Source organism: Cyprinus carpio, chromosome B10, assembly GCF_018340385.1.
Source record: "Cyprinus carpio isolate SPL01 chromosome B10, ASM1834038v1, whole genome shotgun sequence".
In the NCBI taxonomy this organism is placed as follows: Eukaryota; Metazoa; Chordata; class Actinopteri; order Cypriniformes; family Cyprinidae; genus Cyprinus; species Cyprinus carpio.
In genome coordinates this window covers 5444542-5461924 of record NC_056606.1, presented here as the reverse complement: position 1 = coordinate 5461924, position 17383 = coordinate 5444542, and the positions used below count along the sequence as shown (strand labels likewise).

At 36.2% G+C, this 17383-nt stretch overlaps 1 protein-coding gene across 1 annotated transcript; it reads left to right on the top strand.

Annotated features, from left to right (window-relative positions):
* The first annotated feature begins 3025 nt into the window (after nucleotides 1-3025).
* mamdc2b (MAM domain containing 2b) lies at nucleotides 3026-16996 on the top strand. Its single transcript, XM_019105990.2, has 14 exons — nucleotides 3026-3213; nucleotides 3292-3396; nucleotides 5467-5717; nucleotides 5798-5879; nucleotides 6262-6369; nucleotides 7347-7630; nucleotides 9335-9428; nucleotides 9508-9654; nucleotides 10186-10451; nucleotides 12408-12501; nucleotides 12620-12775; nucleotides 15838-16097; nucleotides 16184-16268; nucleotides 16358-16996. The coding sequence occupies exons 1-14, from the start codon at nucleotides 3183-3185 to the stop codon at nucleotides 16432-16434; spliced, it is 2040 nt and encodes a 679-aa protein (XP_018961535.1). The 5' UTR covers nucleotides 3026-3182; the 3' UTR covers nucleotides 16435-16996.
* Nucleotides 16997-17383: the final 387 nt, after the last annotated feature.

The window sequence follows — 17383 nt, the reverse complement described above, 5'->3', positions numbered from 1 at the left end:
ATTGCACTTAATTTAACAACAGAGATTTTTTTTTAGAAGTTATTTATTTATTTTTCAGGCTTAGACTATATTAACATCACAGCCACACAATAATTACTTGCTATTCAATAAAAAAGAAAATGAAAAATCCAATAATTCATAGAAATCACATTAAAAATGCATTTTATAAATACCATTTAATAAACCCCATATTTTGTAAAATGCCAATAATATGCCCCGTCATGATAGTTCTAATAAATTGATTAAATTCATTTTGCAATATAATGGACTGTTTGGCATATGACAGATGCTCAGTCATACTCTCACATGAAATTTTCTTTGTAAAGTGGTGAAATGTGAAGGTCTGTTATCAGGAATGATTTTGATGTGAAATATGCTGTGTTGTTAAAGGAATGCATGACACAAATCACTCCAGATCTTTCCAATATTAATCTGTTTCCCACTTTCTGAACATGTGTGCCTTTTTGAAGAAAAGAGAGCCAAAAATGTGTAGTAAAATCTATAATGAGGATAAATTATAGTTATATGAAACACAGGCCTTCACGATGATTCCAAAACCCACTTATTGCACTGTAAACTGTGTTTTCCTGCACAATTTTGTCAATGAGGTTTAAACTGTGCTTAAAGCGATAGTTCACCCAAAAATAGAAATTTGATGTTTATCTGCTTACCCCCAGGGCATCCAAGATGTAGGTGACTTTGTTTCTTCAGTAGAACACAAATTATGATTTTTATCTTCAGGCGTTGCAGTTTCTCATTCGTACAATGCATGTCAATGGTAACAGAATCTATGAGAGAAAAAAAAACATGCACAGAAAAACCCAAATTAAACCCTGCGGCTCGTGACGATACAGTGATGTGTAAAGACACAAAATAATCGGTCTGTGCAAGAAACTGAACAGTATTTATATCGTTTATCCGAACTGTTAGAACTCTTGTGAACGCGCTTCACAGCAGCCTGCATCATCTTCTTCTTGCTTTATGGTGGATCGCAGACTTATAAGTGCATTACCGCCAACTATGGTCCACTTGAAAGATAGGTCCAATGGTCCACTTGAAAGATAGGTGGCGGTAATGCACTGTGGAGGATTTTTCTGTGCATGTTTTTTTTTCTCTCTCATAGATCCTGTTACCATTCCCAAGCACTGTACTGTTGAGAGACTGCAACGCCTGAAGCTAAAAATCATAATTTGTGTTCTACTGAAGAAACAAAGTCACCTACATCTTGGATGCACTGGGGGTAAGCAGATAAACATCAAATTTTCATTTTTGGGTGAACTATCCCTTTAATAGCCAAATTCCTGATTAAGAACTACATTACCCATAATCCCGAAGAGTGATCCACCAATCAGAGAGAGTGGTGTTACCATGGAAACACAAATCATTTCAAAATAAGCTCCACAGCCTCCCACAGAAGCATTGGAAACAACATAATCAATCTAATCTTTGTGCCCTCGTTTATTTGAGATATTGCTATATATTTAACATTTTTAATAAACAAAAATAGTCAATAGCTTCATGTAATGCTTTTGTTGACTGGATTATATGCAATGTTTCATGTGTTTTAAAGTTCATAAAATATTAAGTAGCCCTATATACCTTTGTTTTAGTCCAGATTTGATGCCGATTGATTTAAACAAATGTTAACAATGTTGTGATTCATTTTAAGGCGATTAAAACTATTAAATAAAAGTACATTCAGTTAGCATCACTGCTCTTCACGTAGCTATCAATATCACCCTGTAGAAAAAAACTGCATATGCTGGTTAGGTATGTTTTGACGCTGGGATGCTGGTTTATTCTGGTCCTTTGCTGGTTTATGCGTGTGTGATTTTTGGCCAAAGCATTCAGAAGTTATGAGGAAAAATATGAATTTTTCATATCTGACCAGCATAAACCAGCAAAAGGACCAGTTTTGTGATTTTTGGCCAAAGCATTCAGAAGTTATGAGCAAAAATATGAATTTTTCATATCTCCTGACCACTAGGGGGCACAGTGCTGAAACACTGCAGGTAGTCTCAGGTCATGCTCGTTATAACACACACCAAGTTTGGTCTCAATAGGCCAAACCGTTGCGGAGATATAGCCTCACGTCCACTTTTGCATGCCTTCCGTAGAATTCGTTCACGTGCTATTCGGAAACAGTATGACTAATCAACTTGAATTTCATAACTTTTTGCCAGGGTGGTCTGAAGATGATCTGGTTCAATTTTCATGACAATCGGTTCAATGGCCTAGGACGAGTTCGAAAAAGTAGTTTTTACAAACAATTGAAAATAGTGAAAAAACTAAACCTTACGATTTTTGAATTTCGGCATGAGCCAAGGAATCAGAGGAAGAATTTGAATTTTGTGGTTTACGGCTCAAAAGTTATTAGCATAAAATTTTTGACAAGTGGTGGCGCTAGAGAGTTTGAGTTAGATATTCCAAATTTGCTATGGTAACTTTTCTCACTGTCCTCTATCAGTGTGCCAAATTTCACAACTTTCCCACAAGCAGTTCTATGGGCTGCCATAGACTTGCGGCGGAAGAAAAAAATCACGCTAATGGATACAATAGGTGCCTAAGCACCTTCAGTGCTTGGCCCCTAATAATGCTGCCAAAATATTATATTTTTTATCACTTCTGGTGTCAAAGTTGACAGGATATCTATGTCTCATAGGAACTTGAGTAAAATGCAGATGTGCTTACATCATCAACAAATGTTTCATAACCAGGAAGCACAGTTCTTATTCCTGAATAAAGCGAGAAGCAAGAGATATTTTGGTGCTCCTGATGGCACAGTGCCATAGTGGAAATACTTTACAACCCTCTGTCTGATTTCAAGATGTTACACAAACTTGAAGAGAAAAAACAAAGATCTGCTCCATATGGATCTGATCTAAACATCCAGCTGATGAACATGATATTGATGCTATGGATCAGCGATATGAAAGTGTGTTTATCGGTGAAGTGGTGAGGGAAGGTAACCTCTGAATCTGGTCATCATTACTGAAACCCTCTCCTAATTCCCTCCCTTTTTCTTCTCCAACAGCCCAGACAGAAGGATCACATCTGAGCTTCAGTTATACGCTGCCAGCTTGAAAGAAGGACAAGATGAGAGAATGAAGTCTAGATCATCTCTAGTGCTAAACCAGATCTAATTTGATTTATTGGTTGCAAGACAAAACGTAGAAGAGAAGATGCTTCCTTTCTATCTTCTGAGCTTGATTGGTGAGGACTCATTACAGTTAAGTTGGCTGTGTAGATCATTGTACATGCATAAGTGTGTTCAATGCTCTTTTCTCTCAGTGACAGCTAAAGCAGAGCTTTTGCCAGGCTCCTGCAGCTTTCAGGACAGCATATGTGACTATACGTCTGACCCCTATTTTCTCAGCTGGACCCTCAACCCTTCCGGTGAGTTTCAGCAGCCTGTCAATGAATGCATTGCTTTGTGGAGCATTTGATGCCAAGGTCACCATTAAATGAGTGGATGTCAGTCAATAACAGATTTATTCATTTAATAGAAAGAAAAAAACAACAACATAAAAATGCAGTTTTAATACACATCTTCTGTAATGAACATGATTTTAATAAAATTTTACTTCGGTATATTTTTGGGTGGCATTAAGTCAAAAATGTTATCATAGTGCATCTACTCCTATTGAGTAGTTTTCTCAGGAAATAAATACAGTAGGCAAGCAGTGAAGCAGTTTATGTTAAAATTCTATGAACATTTGAAAAACATACTGTAAGATGTCATGTGGTACAACCCTAACTTATGTTAGCTTATGTTAACTTGTTATGTTATGTTATGTTATGTTATGCTATGTTGTTATATATATTAATATATATTGTTATATATATTAATAATTCATTATATTCAGAAAAAAATACTTTTACTTTAAAAGTATTTTAAAATGTATTTGAATATAATGATTAAAGGGTTACTCAACCCCAAAATGAAAATTTTGTCATTAATCACTTATCCCCATGTCATTCCAAACCCGTAAAAGCTTCGTTCTTCTTCGGAAAACAATTTAATATATTTTGGATGAAAACAAGGAGGCTTGTGACTGTCCCATAGACTGCCAAGTATACACTGTTAAGGTCCAGAAAAGTATGAAAAGCATCGTCAGAATAGTCCATTTATTATTTTACTTGGCAGTCTATGGGACAGTCACAAGCCTCTGTTTTCATCCAAAATATATTAAATGTGTTCCGAAGAAAAACGAAGCTTTTACGGGTTTGGAATGACATGGGGATAACTGATTAATGACAAAATTTTCATTTTGGGGTGGAATATCCCTTTAAGATGAATTAACAAGAATGTATGAGTGTGTATTCAAGGTGTAAGCAAAATATGTTATAACGTGTTCGATGGTTGCCCCATATGACATTTTTGAGAGTGATTAAAGGTTTTTGGATTTATAAAAAAAAAACATGAAATAATAGTTTTTGAAAACCACATAAAAGTCCTCATGAATACAAACACTGCTTTTCTAATCACTTGCCATGTGTTTTAAACAATATGTTCATTTATTTTAAGAGTTCTCATTGAAATTTTTATTTTTATTTGTCAGTTGTCATATACAGTATAGGCTATTTACATTATGGTACAGGACACGTTAAAGGAATTGTCCATTATTTCATTATTTTATTTTAATTTATTGTATCATTTTATTTTATTTTTGTGGAGCTGAAAAGTAGAAATTTCAAAGAATCTTTGTGCAGCTCTTTTCCATATAACTCCAGTTCATAGTTAACTCGTACTATACTGCAAATCTTCTAAAGTAAAATATTCTCCCTTTGTGTTCAGAAATTGTTAGACAGGTTTGGAATAACTTGAGAATGTGTAAATAATAACACAGTTTTATTTTTGGGGTGAACTTTGGCCCTTTAAGGCAACTTTTAAGCTTGTGTTTAAGCCATGTTTCACACAGCTTATTCTGAATGGAGGTTGGCACCATTTCTTAACTAATGTAATGAAGCCTGGCATGAAGTATGGTATGAACAGTCCAAACATGGATTTCAGGGTTAAAAAACATGAACTGCATGCATCAAATGCCCAGAAAAGAGAAGAAATCGGGTTTACTGAAGCCCACATCTGGAAGCCATGGCCTCAATATTTAGGGCATCTGGAGAGAGTGAAATAGCACATTAATGGATTGATGATTTTGCTCTGTTTATACGTGGCACGAATCACAAGTGCACAAGCACACTGGATTATTTGCTTTTGGTTGAATCTAAAGAGCACAGGAAATTAACAAGAAATGTAAGAATCAAATACAAATGTGGAGACAATAGAATATGTGATGCCTGGTGAATTATATGCATCTGCAGACAATAGAAAAAATGCATTTTTGCCCTCAATCATGAAATGGTAGTTTGATAAGTGAGCCGTCACTGCTAAAAACATTTATCTGCCTTCCCAGCTGCACGCACAAACTCTTGCCATGAATGTTGTTTTCCTTCCGCTTCACTCAGGACACTTTATCACAGTCGAAGAGCAAGTCCAGGAGGACCAGGGAAAGGCGGTTCTTTTGGGTCCAGATGTGGAGCAACAGGACTGGAGCTGCTTCAGGATGGTCTATCAGGTCACAGGCAGCGCCTCCCTGCAGGTGCAGAAGCGCACAGACGGAGAGAGCTTCGATCAGGTGCTGTGGACGACCCAAGGCCCGTCTGATAGCTGGCTCATCGCCAGCATTGACCTACAGAACTCCACCGAAACATTCAAGGTGAGAACTATTTATGCAGTGTGTGTAATATTGTCATGTTATCATGTGACTGAAATGACAAGTTTGCTCTACATCTGCAGATCGTCATTGAAGGCAAACTAGGAGAAGAAGGCAGCAGTGTGTCCATCTTTGAGATCAAGATCTCTGATAAATACTGTATAGGTTAGTGCTCTGATAACTTAGGCCAAACATCCAGGACAGCTCAGCAGCCTATCACTTTGTTTGTTTCTTTGTAACACTAAAAATGTCATGCCAAAATCAGGGCCAGCCACATGAGAAGAACTGTTAACCACAGAAAACAAAACCGCTGTTCTTTCCCAACAATGTTTGGATGGCTATTCCTAGGAACCAGCCTGTGTGCACATTCCTGAGGGAAAGAAAATCTGTTAAAGGAACCCTGATATCTGTTGTTCAGTTTTTATGTTTGTCAGAATTTTGCCCAAATGTTACTGGCATTAAACGGCTTGTAGAGATAGAGAGCTTTAAAAGTAGTTATTAATATTTTGATGCAAACTAATTTTTTTCTGATCATGTGACCTCAAAGAGTGTGAGTTTGAAGAAGACCACCTGTGTGGCTACACTAACGAGTGGAACAGATATATGAACTGGCGTGTGGGAAGATCAGATGATACTGCTCAGAACGATGGAACAGGTTAGTCTGATCAGCACCTGCTTTGTGTTATATAATCCATTAGGATATGAAAAAAGTAGCTTAAGTCTTATAAGACATTATTATTATATTGTACAATAAAAAATACTGGAAAAATGTATACATTGTGCATATCATATTAAAAGATTTTGTATATCTATATATATATATATATATATATATATATATATATATATATATATATATATATATATATATATATATATATATATACTGTAGTCATATAATGTTATAAAATATGAAAAACATTATAAGATATATTATAATCTTGTATGCAATTATGCAGTTAAAAAAATCATATAGAAAGTTTTTTTTACATTATTTGCATAATAAAGTACCTGTGTAATGTAAACATGTATTATATATAAATATATCATATATATAAATACATTATAACACAAAATATACAATTTTGTTTTTATGTTTATTTTATAAGTTTTATAATTTTATACAATTAAAATATATAAAAATATATACATTGCGCAATTCGACAATTGCATACTAATTTTTTGTAAATATTATTTGTACAGTAATGTATCTGTATAATGTAAAGCATATATAATATATTAATATCATGTATATAAATACATAAAAAAGTTCTACAATGTATTTAATTTATATATGATTAATAATATATGATACATAATGTAATCATTTACAAAAAAAAGTATTTTTATGATGCTAAAAATATCTATCTATCTATCTATCTATATATATATATATATATATATATATATATATATATATATATATATATATATATATATTATGACAAGAAATAAATATTTTAATATCACGTAATTTTGACAACATTATTGCATACTTCAGCCAGGTCAAATATGAGCAAACGCCCACTTCTGTTTGTACTGTCTGACATCCTTATATGATCGATTCTAGTATTTTATAAAGCCATGGCTGAACAGATTCTGTCAGTGATGCCCTTTCATTGATTCACACAGGTCAGTACATGTTTGTGGACTCTAATGACACTAAAAGCTTCCAGGAGGTGGCCAAGCTGGTGTCTCCGATGACCACAGTGCCCATGTCAGGCTGCTTGAGCTTCCAGTACCAGCAGTATCACGCCGGGGACCATCTGTTCACCCTCTTCAGCAGGGATCAGGTGGGACAGTATCAGGAGCTATGGAGAGCCGATCTACTGGAGAACAACAACGTGAACTGGAGTCCAGAAACCAGAGTCTGGATACCTGTACAAGTGGACCTCAAAGCTCCTTATCCACTAGAGGTAAGGACTGACCACCACAAATAAATATCTATTGCACATACAGCCCTACAAGGCAAATAAAACTAGCTCTGATAGGCTGTTTTACATACCGGGCAAACAGTCTCTTCCTGTTGAAGTGTGGAGTTCTTGGCCAGAGTAAGCTGCCAGCTGCTAAATACGGACCAGACTGTGTCTAACTGTGTTAGGAAAAAATCTGCAACGCTAGGAGCACAAAAAAGTGTTTTCGTTCTTTTATAGACGCTGCACCTCAGGGTTGTCCAATCCTGGTCCTGGAGGGCCAGTGTCAATTACCACATCTGAACTAAAGGTCTTCAGGATTAATTGTCCCGGCAGGCATGCTGGGACAAGTTAAACTAAACTCTGCAGGATGCTGGCCCTCCAGGACCAGGACTGAACACCCCTGCTGTGCCCAAAGAACGTCACAAGAGAAAAATCTGGGTTTAGAAGAAAGTACCAAGCTAACACACTGTTCTAATAATGTTTTGCAAGCGTTTTTCTCGGTTATATGAATGTTAAGGGAACATTTCATTTGATGATTTTGCACGTTGTGGAAACGTTGCTTTTGAATAATCACTAAATGTCCTGAAAGTCACGTTTATAAAATATTAGATGAATGTCCATGAACGTTGCATAAATATTGTGCTAAGTTTTGAGAACATTATTAAAGACCAGATAAAGTAACATTATAAACAAATAGATAAGTGAATGTTCTATTATCATTCTATTAATGTTACTCGATATCGTTCCAGAACATCAGCCAAAGTTCTGATAATGTTCTCTATTAGCTGGGCAGATTTCAGTCTGCAGCTCTTGTATTGTCTGCTTGCTGCATCCAGATCTCAAAGAAACACTGCAACTATTTAACGTTTACATTTTTTCTGATTGATTCCGACATTAAATTTAATTTTATTAGGGTTTAGAGGTCAACAATACCTATAGATATATGTATTTAAACACAGTGTTGGGGGTAACGTAATCAGATTACTTTTTTCTAGAAACTAGTAAAATAATGCATTACTTTTTAATTTACAAGAAAATATCTGAGTTCATTTTTAAATACGTAGTGCTAGTTCCTTTGTTGTCCCATTTATTGACTGACAGCTCTCGTGTTGCCATGTTGGGAGAAATTAGGTGCAAATGCATAGGTGTTGTGTGTGTGGTGTAAACATGATCGGTACTATAGTTCTAGACTAAATGTGAACATGCATGCATGCATCTCACTTGCACAAAAACAGATTCAGTATTCCTTAAAATAGATGAAAACTGTGAAAAGCAAACTCACAATATTATGCAATAATTAAATGTTAACACGAAAATCCTCAGCCAGAGGCTTATTCAGTTCACTTTTGGTGTGAAAGTGCTTTTACATTTGCCAAAAGTAAGAGTTTTTATATTAAAAACAAACAAGCAAGCAAAGGCCAGATGAGAAAAAGTAATGCATACTTTCCATAAATGCATTACTTTCCATGAATAGTAACTAATTAACATGATTAATTTTTAGGGAGTAACGCAATATGCATTAATTTTGAAGGTAACTTTTCCACACACTGTGTATGTATATTTAATTTTTAATTTGGTGCGATTTCATGATTAAAAATTATTATAATTAGTCACATTACATGTAAAATTGTAAGCACTGACATTTATTTGTGTGTGTGTGTGTGTGTGTGTGTGTGTGTGTGTGTGTGTGTGTATCGTATCAAGTTGGTGTTTGAGGTGTCGTTCAACGGTCCACATGGAGGATACGTGATCCTTGATCAGATTTCCTTCTCTCCAGAGTTCTGTAATGCAGGCACAGGTATGTTTGAACAGCTCAAGCCGCCTCAAAGCTCATACCCAGTTCCTGTGTGATCAGTTAAAAATGTGTGTTTTCACAGAGCCAATGTTTGATCCATCTGTTGCGAACTGTGACTTTGAGTCAGGATATTGTCAGTATGTCCAGACACAGACAGACAGTTCACTGTGGAGGAGAGTGTCTGTGAGACCCAACATCTACACCGCCGGAGACCATACCACAGGAGCAGGTACACCACCGTTCAAGAGTCTGGGCTCAGAAAGGGTTTTTAAGAAACTAATACTTTCATTGGGGAAGAAAGCAATAAATCTAATGTGACAATAAAGGATTTTATAATGTTACAAAAGAATTGTACTTTAAATAAATTATTTTCTTTCTACTCATCAAAGGATCATGAAAAAAGAATGTATCATAGTTTCCAAAAAAATTATTTTCAACATTGATAATAATCAGAAATGTTTCTTGAGAAGTAAATATTAGCATATTAGAATGATTTTTGGAGAATCGTGTGACACTGAAGACTGGAGTAATGATGCTGGAAATTCAGCTTTGATCACAGGAATAAATTACATTTATAAATAAGAAATTATTTTCATATTTCACAATATTACTGTTTTTATTGTATTAATAAATATAAGAGCAGAAAAGACTTTAAAATGTTTTAAAATTCTACCGACCCCAAAGTTTTCCACAGGAGCGTAATAACACATTACTGATTAACAGCCTACATTGGTTAAAAATAGTTGCTCTTTCTGAACAGGATCCTTCTTGTTGGCAAACTCTCGCTTCAGTTTACAGTCTGGATACGTCAGTCGTTTGTTTGGCCCGCCGATGCCAGGCAATCAGAAATACTGCCTGAAGTACTTCTACTCCCTGCGAGGCCTCAGTGGAACAGACCAAGTGTTGTCGGCGTATCTGTATTACAGCGATGGTACTAAACAAGAACAAATATGGACCCAGAATTATAAGATAAGAAATGTCTGGATTGCAGTTGAACTGACCATTCAGAGTCAGAAAAATGCTCAGGTAAGATGGTGTAAGGCTTTATTATATGTCAGTTACTACTGTTGATTATTGCTTGATTAGTCAGAAGCAGGTGATATTAGGGGAAAGACAAGTGGTGCATTGAAGTCCTCCTGGGACGTTCATATTTACATATTATTTACATTATAATTCTAACCATTAAAACTTTGCCTGCCATACCTTTGCTCACCAACAGCATGTGGCAAATCATGGTTTACGGCTGTAAGCTCAAGTCTATTAGCCGTCTCAGTTTCAAAAGGAAATTTCATACTTTTCAAGAGACACATACTCTCGGATGACTTCCATTTATCTGGACATAATTCTAGCCCGCTGCTCTCACATATGTTAGCAAGACATGGGTTTATGTCTCACATGAGTTTTATTACAGTAAGGTCCAGATTTAGAGAAATAAATGTTTATAACATCTGGAAATATAAGACGGTATGAAGATCATTCAAATCCACAGAAGCATACATGAGTTTTTCTTTTTAAAATATTACAGTATACACTGTCTTTCTTTTCTGATCTGTCATTAAGTTAGCTTTAGAAAGCCAAGCTTTAAGCTTCTTCTTCTTCTTCTGAGGCAAAATTTGGTCTCTTTCAAGCTACAACCACCAAGCTCGGGTCAGACCTTCACACTGTTCTACTTATGCTATATCTTTTCTGATCAGACTTATGATTTTCATTAAACGGATGATAACTACTTAAAATCCCATAGACTTTTATTGAGAGGGTCAAAACCTCTGTACAGTAATATGTATACAGTGTTTAAGCTGGACAACATAGGACAACATGCTCATTCTAGCAACATGATAAACTTGCTAAAAACATGCGTATCATGCTAGAAATATGCTAGCAACATGTTAATCACGTCAAAAACATGCTAGCATCATGCTAATCATCCTGGCAAACATGCAAAACTTGCTAGAAACATGCTTATCATGCTAGAAACATGTTAAACTTGCTAGAAACATGGTAATGTTAGAAATATATTAGCAACAAGATAATCATGCAAAAAACATAGAAACAACTTGCTAATTATGTTAATAATATTCTAACAACATGCTAATGAAGCTAGAAACATGTCAATCATTTCAAGTTAGCATCATGCTAGAAACATGCAAAAAACATGTTTAATCGTTAATAATATGCTAACATGTCAACAACATGCAAATCATGCAAGAAATATCCTAGCAACACGTTAATCATTTAAAAAATATGCTAGCCACATGTTAACATCATGCTAATCATGCCAGAAACATGTTAGCAACATATCTAGCCATGCTAGAATCATGGTAATCATGCTAATAATATGCAAGCAACATGTTAGCAACATGCTTATCATGCAAAAAACATACAGACAACTTGCTAATCGTGTTATTAATATGTTAACAACATGCTAATCAAGCTAGAAATATGTTAATCATTTCAGGTTAGCATTGTGCTAGCCTAGAAACATGCAAAAAAACATGTTTAATCATGTTAATAATATGTTAACATGTTGACAACATGCAAATCATGCAAGAAATATTCTAGCAACGCGTTAATCATTTAAAAAATATGCTAGCCACATGCTATCATCACGTTAACCATGCTAGCCACATGTTAACATCATGCTAATCATGCCAGAAACATGTTAGCAACATATATAGTCATGCTAGAAACATGGTAATCATGCTAGTAATATTCAAGCAACATGTTAGCAACATGCTAATCATGTCACAAACATGCTAGCATTTTGCTGGAAACATCCTAATCATGCTAAAAGATGAGAACAATATGTTAGCAACGATAAATGTTTGCTAAATCATGCTAGCAATGTGCTATCTAATCTAAACTTTCAAACTACAAGCTTTTACAGCTGTTTCAAGCTTTCAGGTTAGGCTTTCTCAAGCAAACTTTATTCATCTAATTTTATGTTGATTTTCATTTTGTGATTTTTCTCTGTCGGGGCGATGGGTGGTTTTCATCAGCACATGCAAAAATATTTGGAGTTGTGACTCTGTGGGTCTCGATGACATTAAAGTCACGCTTGGTGACTGTGCACTGCTAGGTAAACATGCTTCATTTATTACAAAACTCTGTGCATGTGAATCTTCATGGTGAATCTTACAGTTGGTTCCTTAATATTTCGGTTTACTACAAGCAGAAACAAGCTCTCTCTGTTGCAGCATCCTCTGCGTCAGCCCCGTCTCACTGTGACTTTGAGGCTGGTCTGTGTGGATTCACTCAGGATAAGGAAGGAGACTCAGGAGACTGGATGCTGGCCAGAGGACCCACACCCACGTCCTACACAGGGCCCAGAGGAGACCACACCACCGGAGTGGGTGAGCTAATACCCTTAATCACTCCTAACTTGTGTTATTAACTTATCATTGTGAATAATGTAGCATGTACAAGTGTAACTATTGATTACCACAGACTGTGGTATTGATAATTTTGACTCAGGTCATAAAAAGTGTGTTTACTCTATTCCTTTTACAGTAGAAGTCTATGGGGCAAAACATTTTGAAGGGAGGAAAAGCTGTACATTCGTCTTCATAAAAATGTGTTATTTGAGCTGTCAAGTTGTTTAAATCATCCTTTTGGGGAGGGACTACTTTTCTGTCCAGATTAACTGATGTTTTATGCTCTATGTCAACAGTATTTTGCAGATTGTTACATAACATACTGTAGCTTTTTGGTATGTAAAGTTAGCAGGCATCGCGGCTTTACCTGGTCTCATGACAAGAGAGTTTAAAAGTTGGATGTCCATGGCTTTAGCCTTGTAGCTAAGTACAACTTTTAAAATGAAAGTAATATATAAAAATTAACCATGGTTTTATCATAGTATGTGTAGTAACTATGTTTCTTGGAATTTATATTTGTATACACCACAGTTTTATTACAATACCATGGTTAAACTATGGTTAATAATTTGTGGTTATCATGGTTTAACAATAGTAATAGTAAGGGACCATAAGTAATTGGACAGTTGACTCAAAATACATTTCATGGAGTGGCCAAATCAACAGTACATTCTGAAAAAAAGAAAAGAAATAAAGAACCTACTGATGAACTCAGAAACTTCACCACGGAGGAGGGTGGATGATCGGAGGATATCAAGAGAAGACTTCACCAGAGCAAATAAAAACACCCAACCAAAAGAAGAACACTCTCCAGGAGGCAGACGTGTCACTGTCAAAGTCTACAATCAAGACTTCACCAGAGCAAACACAGAGGCTTCACCACAAGGTGCAAACAAGGCCTGATTAGACCGTGCCAAAAAACATCTAAAAAAGCTATACCACTTCTGGAAAAGCATCTTTGGACGGCTGAAATTAAGATCAACCTGCACCAGAATGATGGGAAGAAAGAAGTATGGTGAAGGCTTGGAACAGCTCATGATCCAAAGCACACAACATCATCTGTGAAACATGGAGCAGTGTGATGCATGAGGCTTCCAGTGGCACTGAGTCACTGGTGTTTAGTGATGATGATCGAGGACAGAAGCAGCCGGATGAATTCTGAAGTGTATAGTGATATACTGTCTGTCCAGATTCAGTCAAATGCAGCAAAGTTGATTGGGCAGCGCTACATAGTACAAATGGACCATGACCCAAAAGATATAGCAAAAGCAACTCAGGAGTTTTTGAAGGTAAAAAAGTGGAATATTCTGCAATGACCAAGTCAATCTCCTGATCTCTACCCGATTGAGCTGCATTTCACTCGCTGAAGACAAAACTAAAGGCAGAAACAAACAGCAACTGAAGTCAGCTGCAGTAAAGGCCTGGCAAAGCATCACAAAAGAGGAAACCCAGTCTAAATCTAATAACTGGTTGTTCCACCCTTTGAAGCAACAACTGCAATCAAGCGTTTGCGATAACTGGAAATGAGTCTGTTACAGCGCTGTGGAGGAATTTTGGCTCACTTTTCTTTGCGTTGTTTCAATTCAGCCACATTGGAGCGTTTTCAAGCATGAAAGGACTGTTTAAGGTCATGCCACAGCATCTCAATCAGATTTAAGTCCAGACTTTGACTAGTATTAATTTTGTTTTTCTTGAGCCATTCAGAGGTGGACTTCCTGCTGTGTTTGTGATCATTGTCCTGCTGCAGAACCCAAGTGCGCTTGAGCTTGAGGTCACAAACTAACGGCTGGACATTCTCCTTCAGGATTTTCTGATAGAGTGCAGAATTCATGCTTTCATCAATAATGGCAAGTCAAGCAGCCCCAGACCATCACACTACCTCCACCATGTTTGTCTGTTGGTATGATGTTCTGTTTATTAAATCCTGTGTTGGTTTTACGCCAGATGTAACGGGACACACACCTTCAAAAAGTTGAACTTCTTTCTCATCAGTTCACAGAATATTTGCCCAAAAGTCTTGGGGATAATCAAGATATTTTTTGGCAAATGTGAGACGAGACTTTGTGTTCTTTTTGGTCAGCAGTGACTTTTGTCTTGGAACTCTCCCATGGATGTCATTTTTGCCCAGTCTCTTTCTTATTGTTGAATCATGAACACTGACCTTAACTGAGGCAAGTGAGGCCTGCAGTTCTTTAGATGTTGTTCTGGGTTCTTTTATGACGTCCTGGATGAGTCGTCACACGATCTTGGAGTATTTTGGTTGGCTGGCCACTCCTGGGAAGGTTCACCACTGTTCCAAGTTTTCTCCATTTGTGGATAATGGCTCTGACTGTTGGTTCGCTGGAGTCCCAAAGCCTTAGAAATGGCTTTATAACCCTTTCAAGACTGATATATGTCAGCTATTTTGTTTCTCATCTATTCTTGAATTTCTTAAGATCGCGGCATAATGTGTTGCTCTTTAAGCATGCTTCACTTTGTCACACAGCTTCTATTTGTGATTTCTGGATTTAACAGGTCTGGCAGTAATCAGGCCTGGGTGTGTCTAGTGAAATTTAACTCAATTTTCTAAAATAATGTGGTTAATCACAGTTCTTTCAAGTTTTAACAGGAGGGGGCAATTCATTTTTCTCATAGGGCCAGGTAGGTTTGGACAGCTTTTTTCCCTTAATAAATGAAATCATCATTTAAAAACTGCATTTTGTTTTTTACTTGCATTATCTTCATGTAACATTAAATTTGTTTTATGATCTGAATCTTTTAAGTGTGACAAATATGCAAAAAATTTAAAAAACCTTTTCACGGTACTACAGTATATATAGTTAGACACATTTAAAGTGGGACCTAAAGTGTGTTGAATTAAATTCAACGAAATACAGTTAAGCACACTTCCTTCACATGGGTGTACCTTGCCCCATAGACTAACATTCAGGTTTATTATTGTTAAAGGGACAAAACACAATTATTTTCTGTTGTGATCACATTTTATTGAATTTAGTACACACTTTTACACAGTCTCTGAAAGCTTTTTTCTCTGCTTTTAGGTCATTATTTGCACATGGAGGCATCAATGATGCTGGCCGGTCACAAAGCGCGCCTCGTCTCCAGCTCTCTGCGCGGCTCTAGAGAAACACAGTGCTTGCAGTTCTACTACCACATGTACGGCTCAGGGATCGGACAGCTGAGCGTTTACCTCCAGACTGGAGAAGAGAACCAGGACAAACTACTGTGGACGAGCCGTGGAGAGCAGGGCATCTCCTGGCTCAGAGCGTCAGTAAACTACCAGTATGACCAGCAGCACCAGGTTAGTTGCATGACGCTGCATTATAATCAACATGCACTCAGCATCATTTTCACGAATATATTACATCTATTTCTCCACATACTTAGATTGTGTTTGAAGCCACTCGAGGAGCATCAGTAAGGAGTGATATTGCAATCGATGATGTTGTTTTTGAAAGAGGACCATGCAGAGGTATTTATGATAATTTGATTATCATACACATCTGTTATTCACATTACCGTGATGAACTTTACATACTATTTGTCCTGTTGTCCACACAGAATATGCTGATGACCATATCCCTCATCTGCACCTCTCTGGAAATAATAATGATATTCAGTCAATGAATTTTAAATAGAAAAGACAGAACAAAAATAAAGTCCTGGGAAAACTGAAACCATATGACCATACAGCTGGAGTGCAGTGATCTGTGAGGATGAAAGTGAAGGAGACGACTGCATTGTGAGCAGAAATGATCACCTAAAAAAGTTCCTTGTGTATTTGACTTTTGAACACCTGGTTCATTCCTATATACAGTTTCTCATGTGTGTGGCTTAATATATTGAATAAATTGATAAAGGTGGAAACCATATTAGGTCACTTCTCTACAGTATTGTCTTATTGATTTCATTTATACTTCAGGACATCAGCATGTATATCTGGTGATTTTTTTTTTATGTCAAATAAAACTGAAAATTGCAGAGACTTCTATTTTATGAGAATAGCTCTTTTTTTTACTTTAAATCTTTAGTCCTTTATTATTTGTTAGGGTGTGTAACATGTCATGTCTTAAACCTTAAAAGGTAACAAGCATTCCTGATTATCCTATTCTTTTGGGACGGTGATGACTGACTGATATTAGCTTGGTTATTACACAGCTACCAAATAAATAAATAGAAATACAGTAAATGGATGTGAAATACTGATGTGTGTTGAAGTTATTTTATTATGTGGAAGAAAGAGAGTGCAAAGTGATGTGAGAGACATGAAACCAACACAACACTTTTTTAGGAAATCAACTGAGAAAATAGATCAAATGTCAAATAGGCTTAATATTTGATGTATTATGTATTTTGTAGAACGAAAGTGATGTATGTGTGTGTGTGTGTGTGTGTGTGTGTGTGTGTGTATACAGGTGCTGGTCATATAATTTGAATATCATCTGACTTCAGTCATCAGGTACATAAAATGCACGCTAACACTAAGTTAAATGCTGTAGAAATGGAAAGAGTAGTATGTTAGTTTGCTAACTTACTGTAGTATATCGCAGGGTAATTCTTTACAGCCATCTAGTGCTTATGTATAGT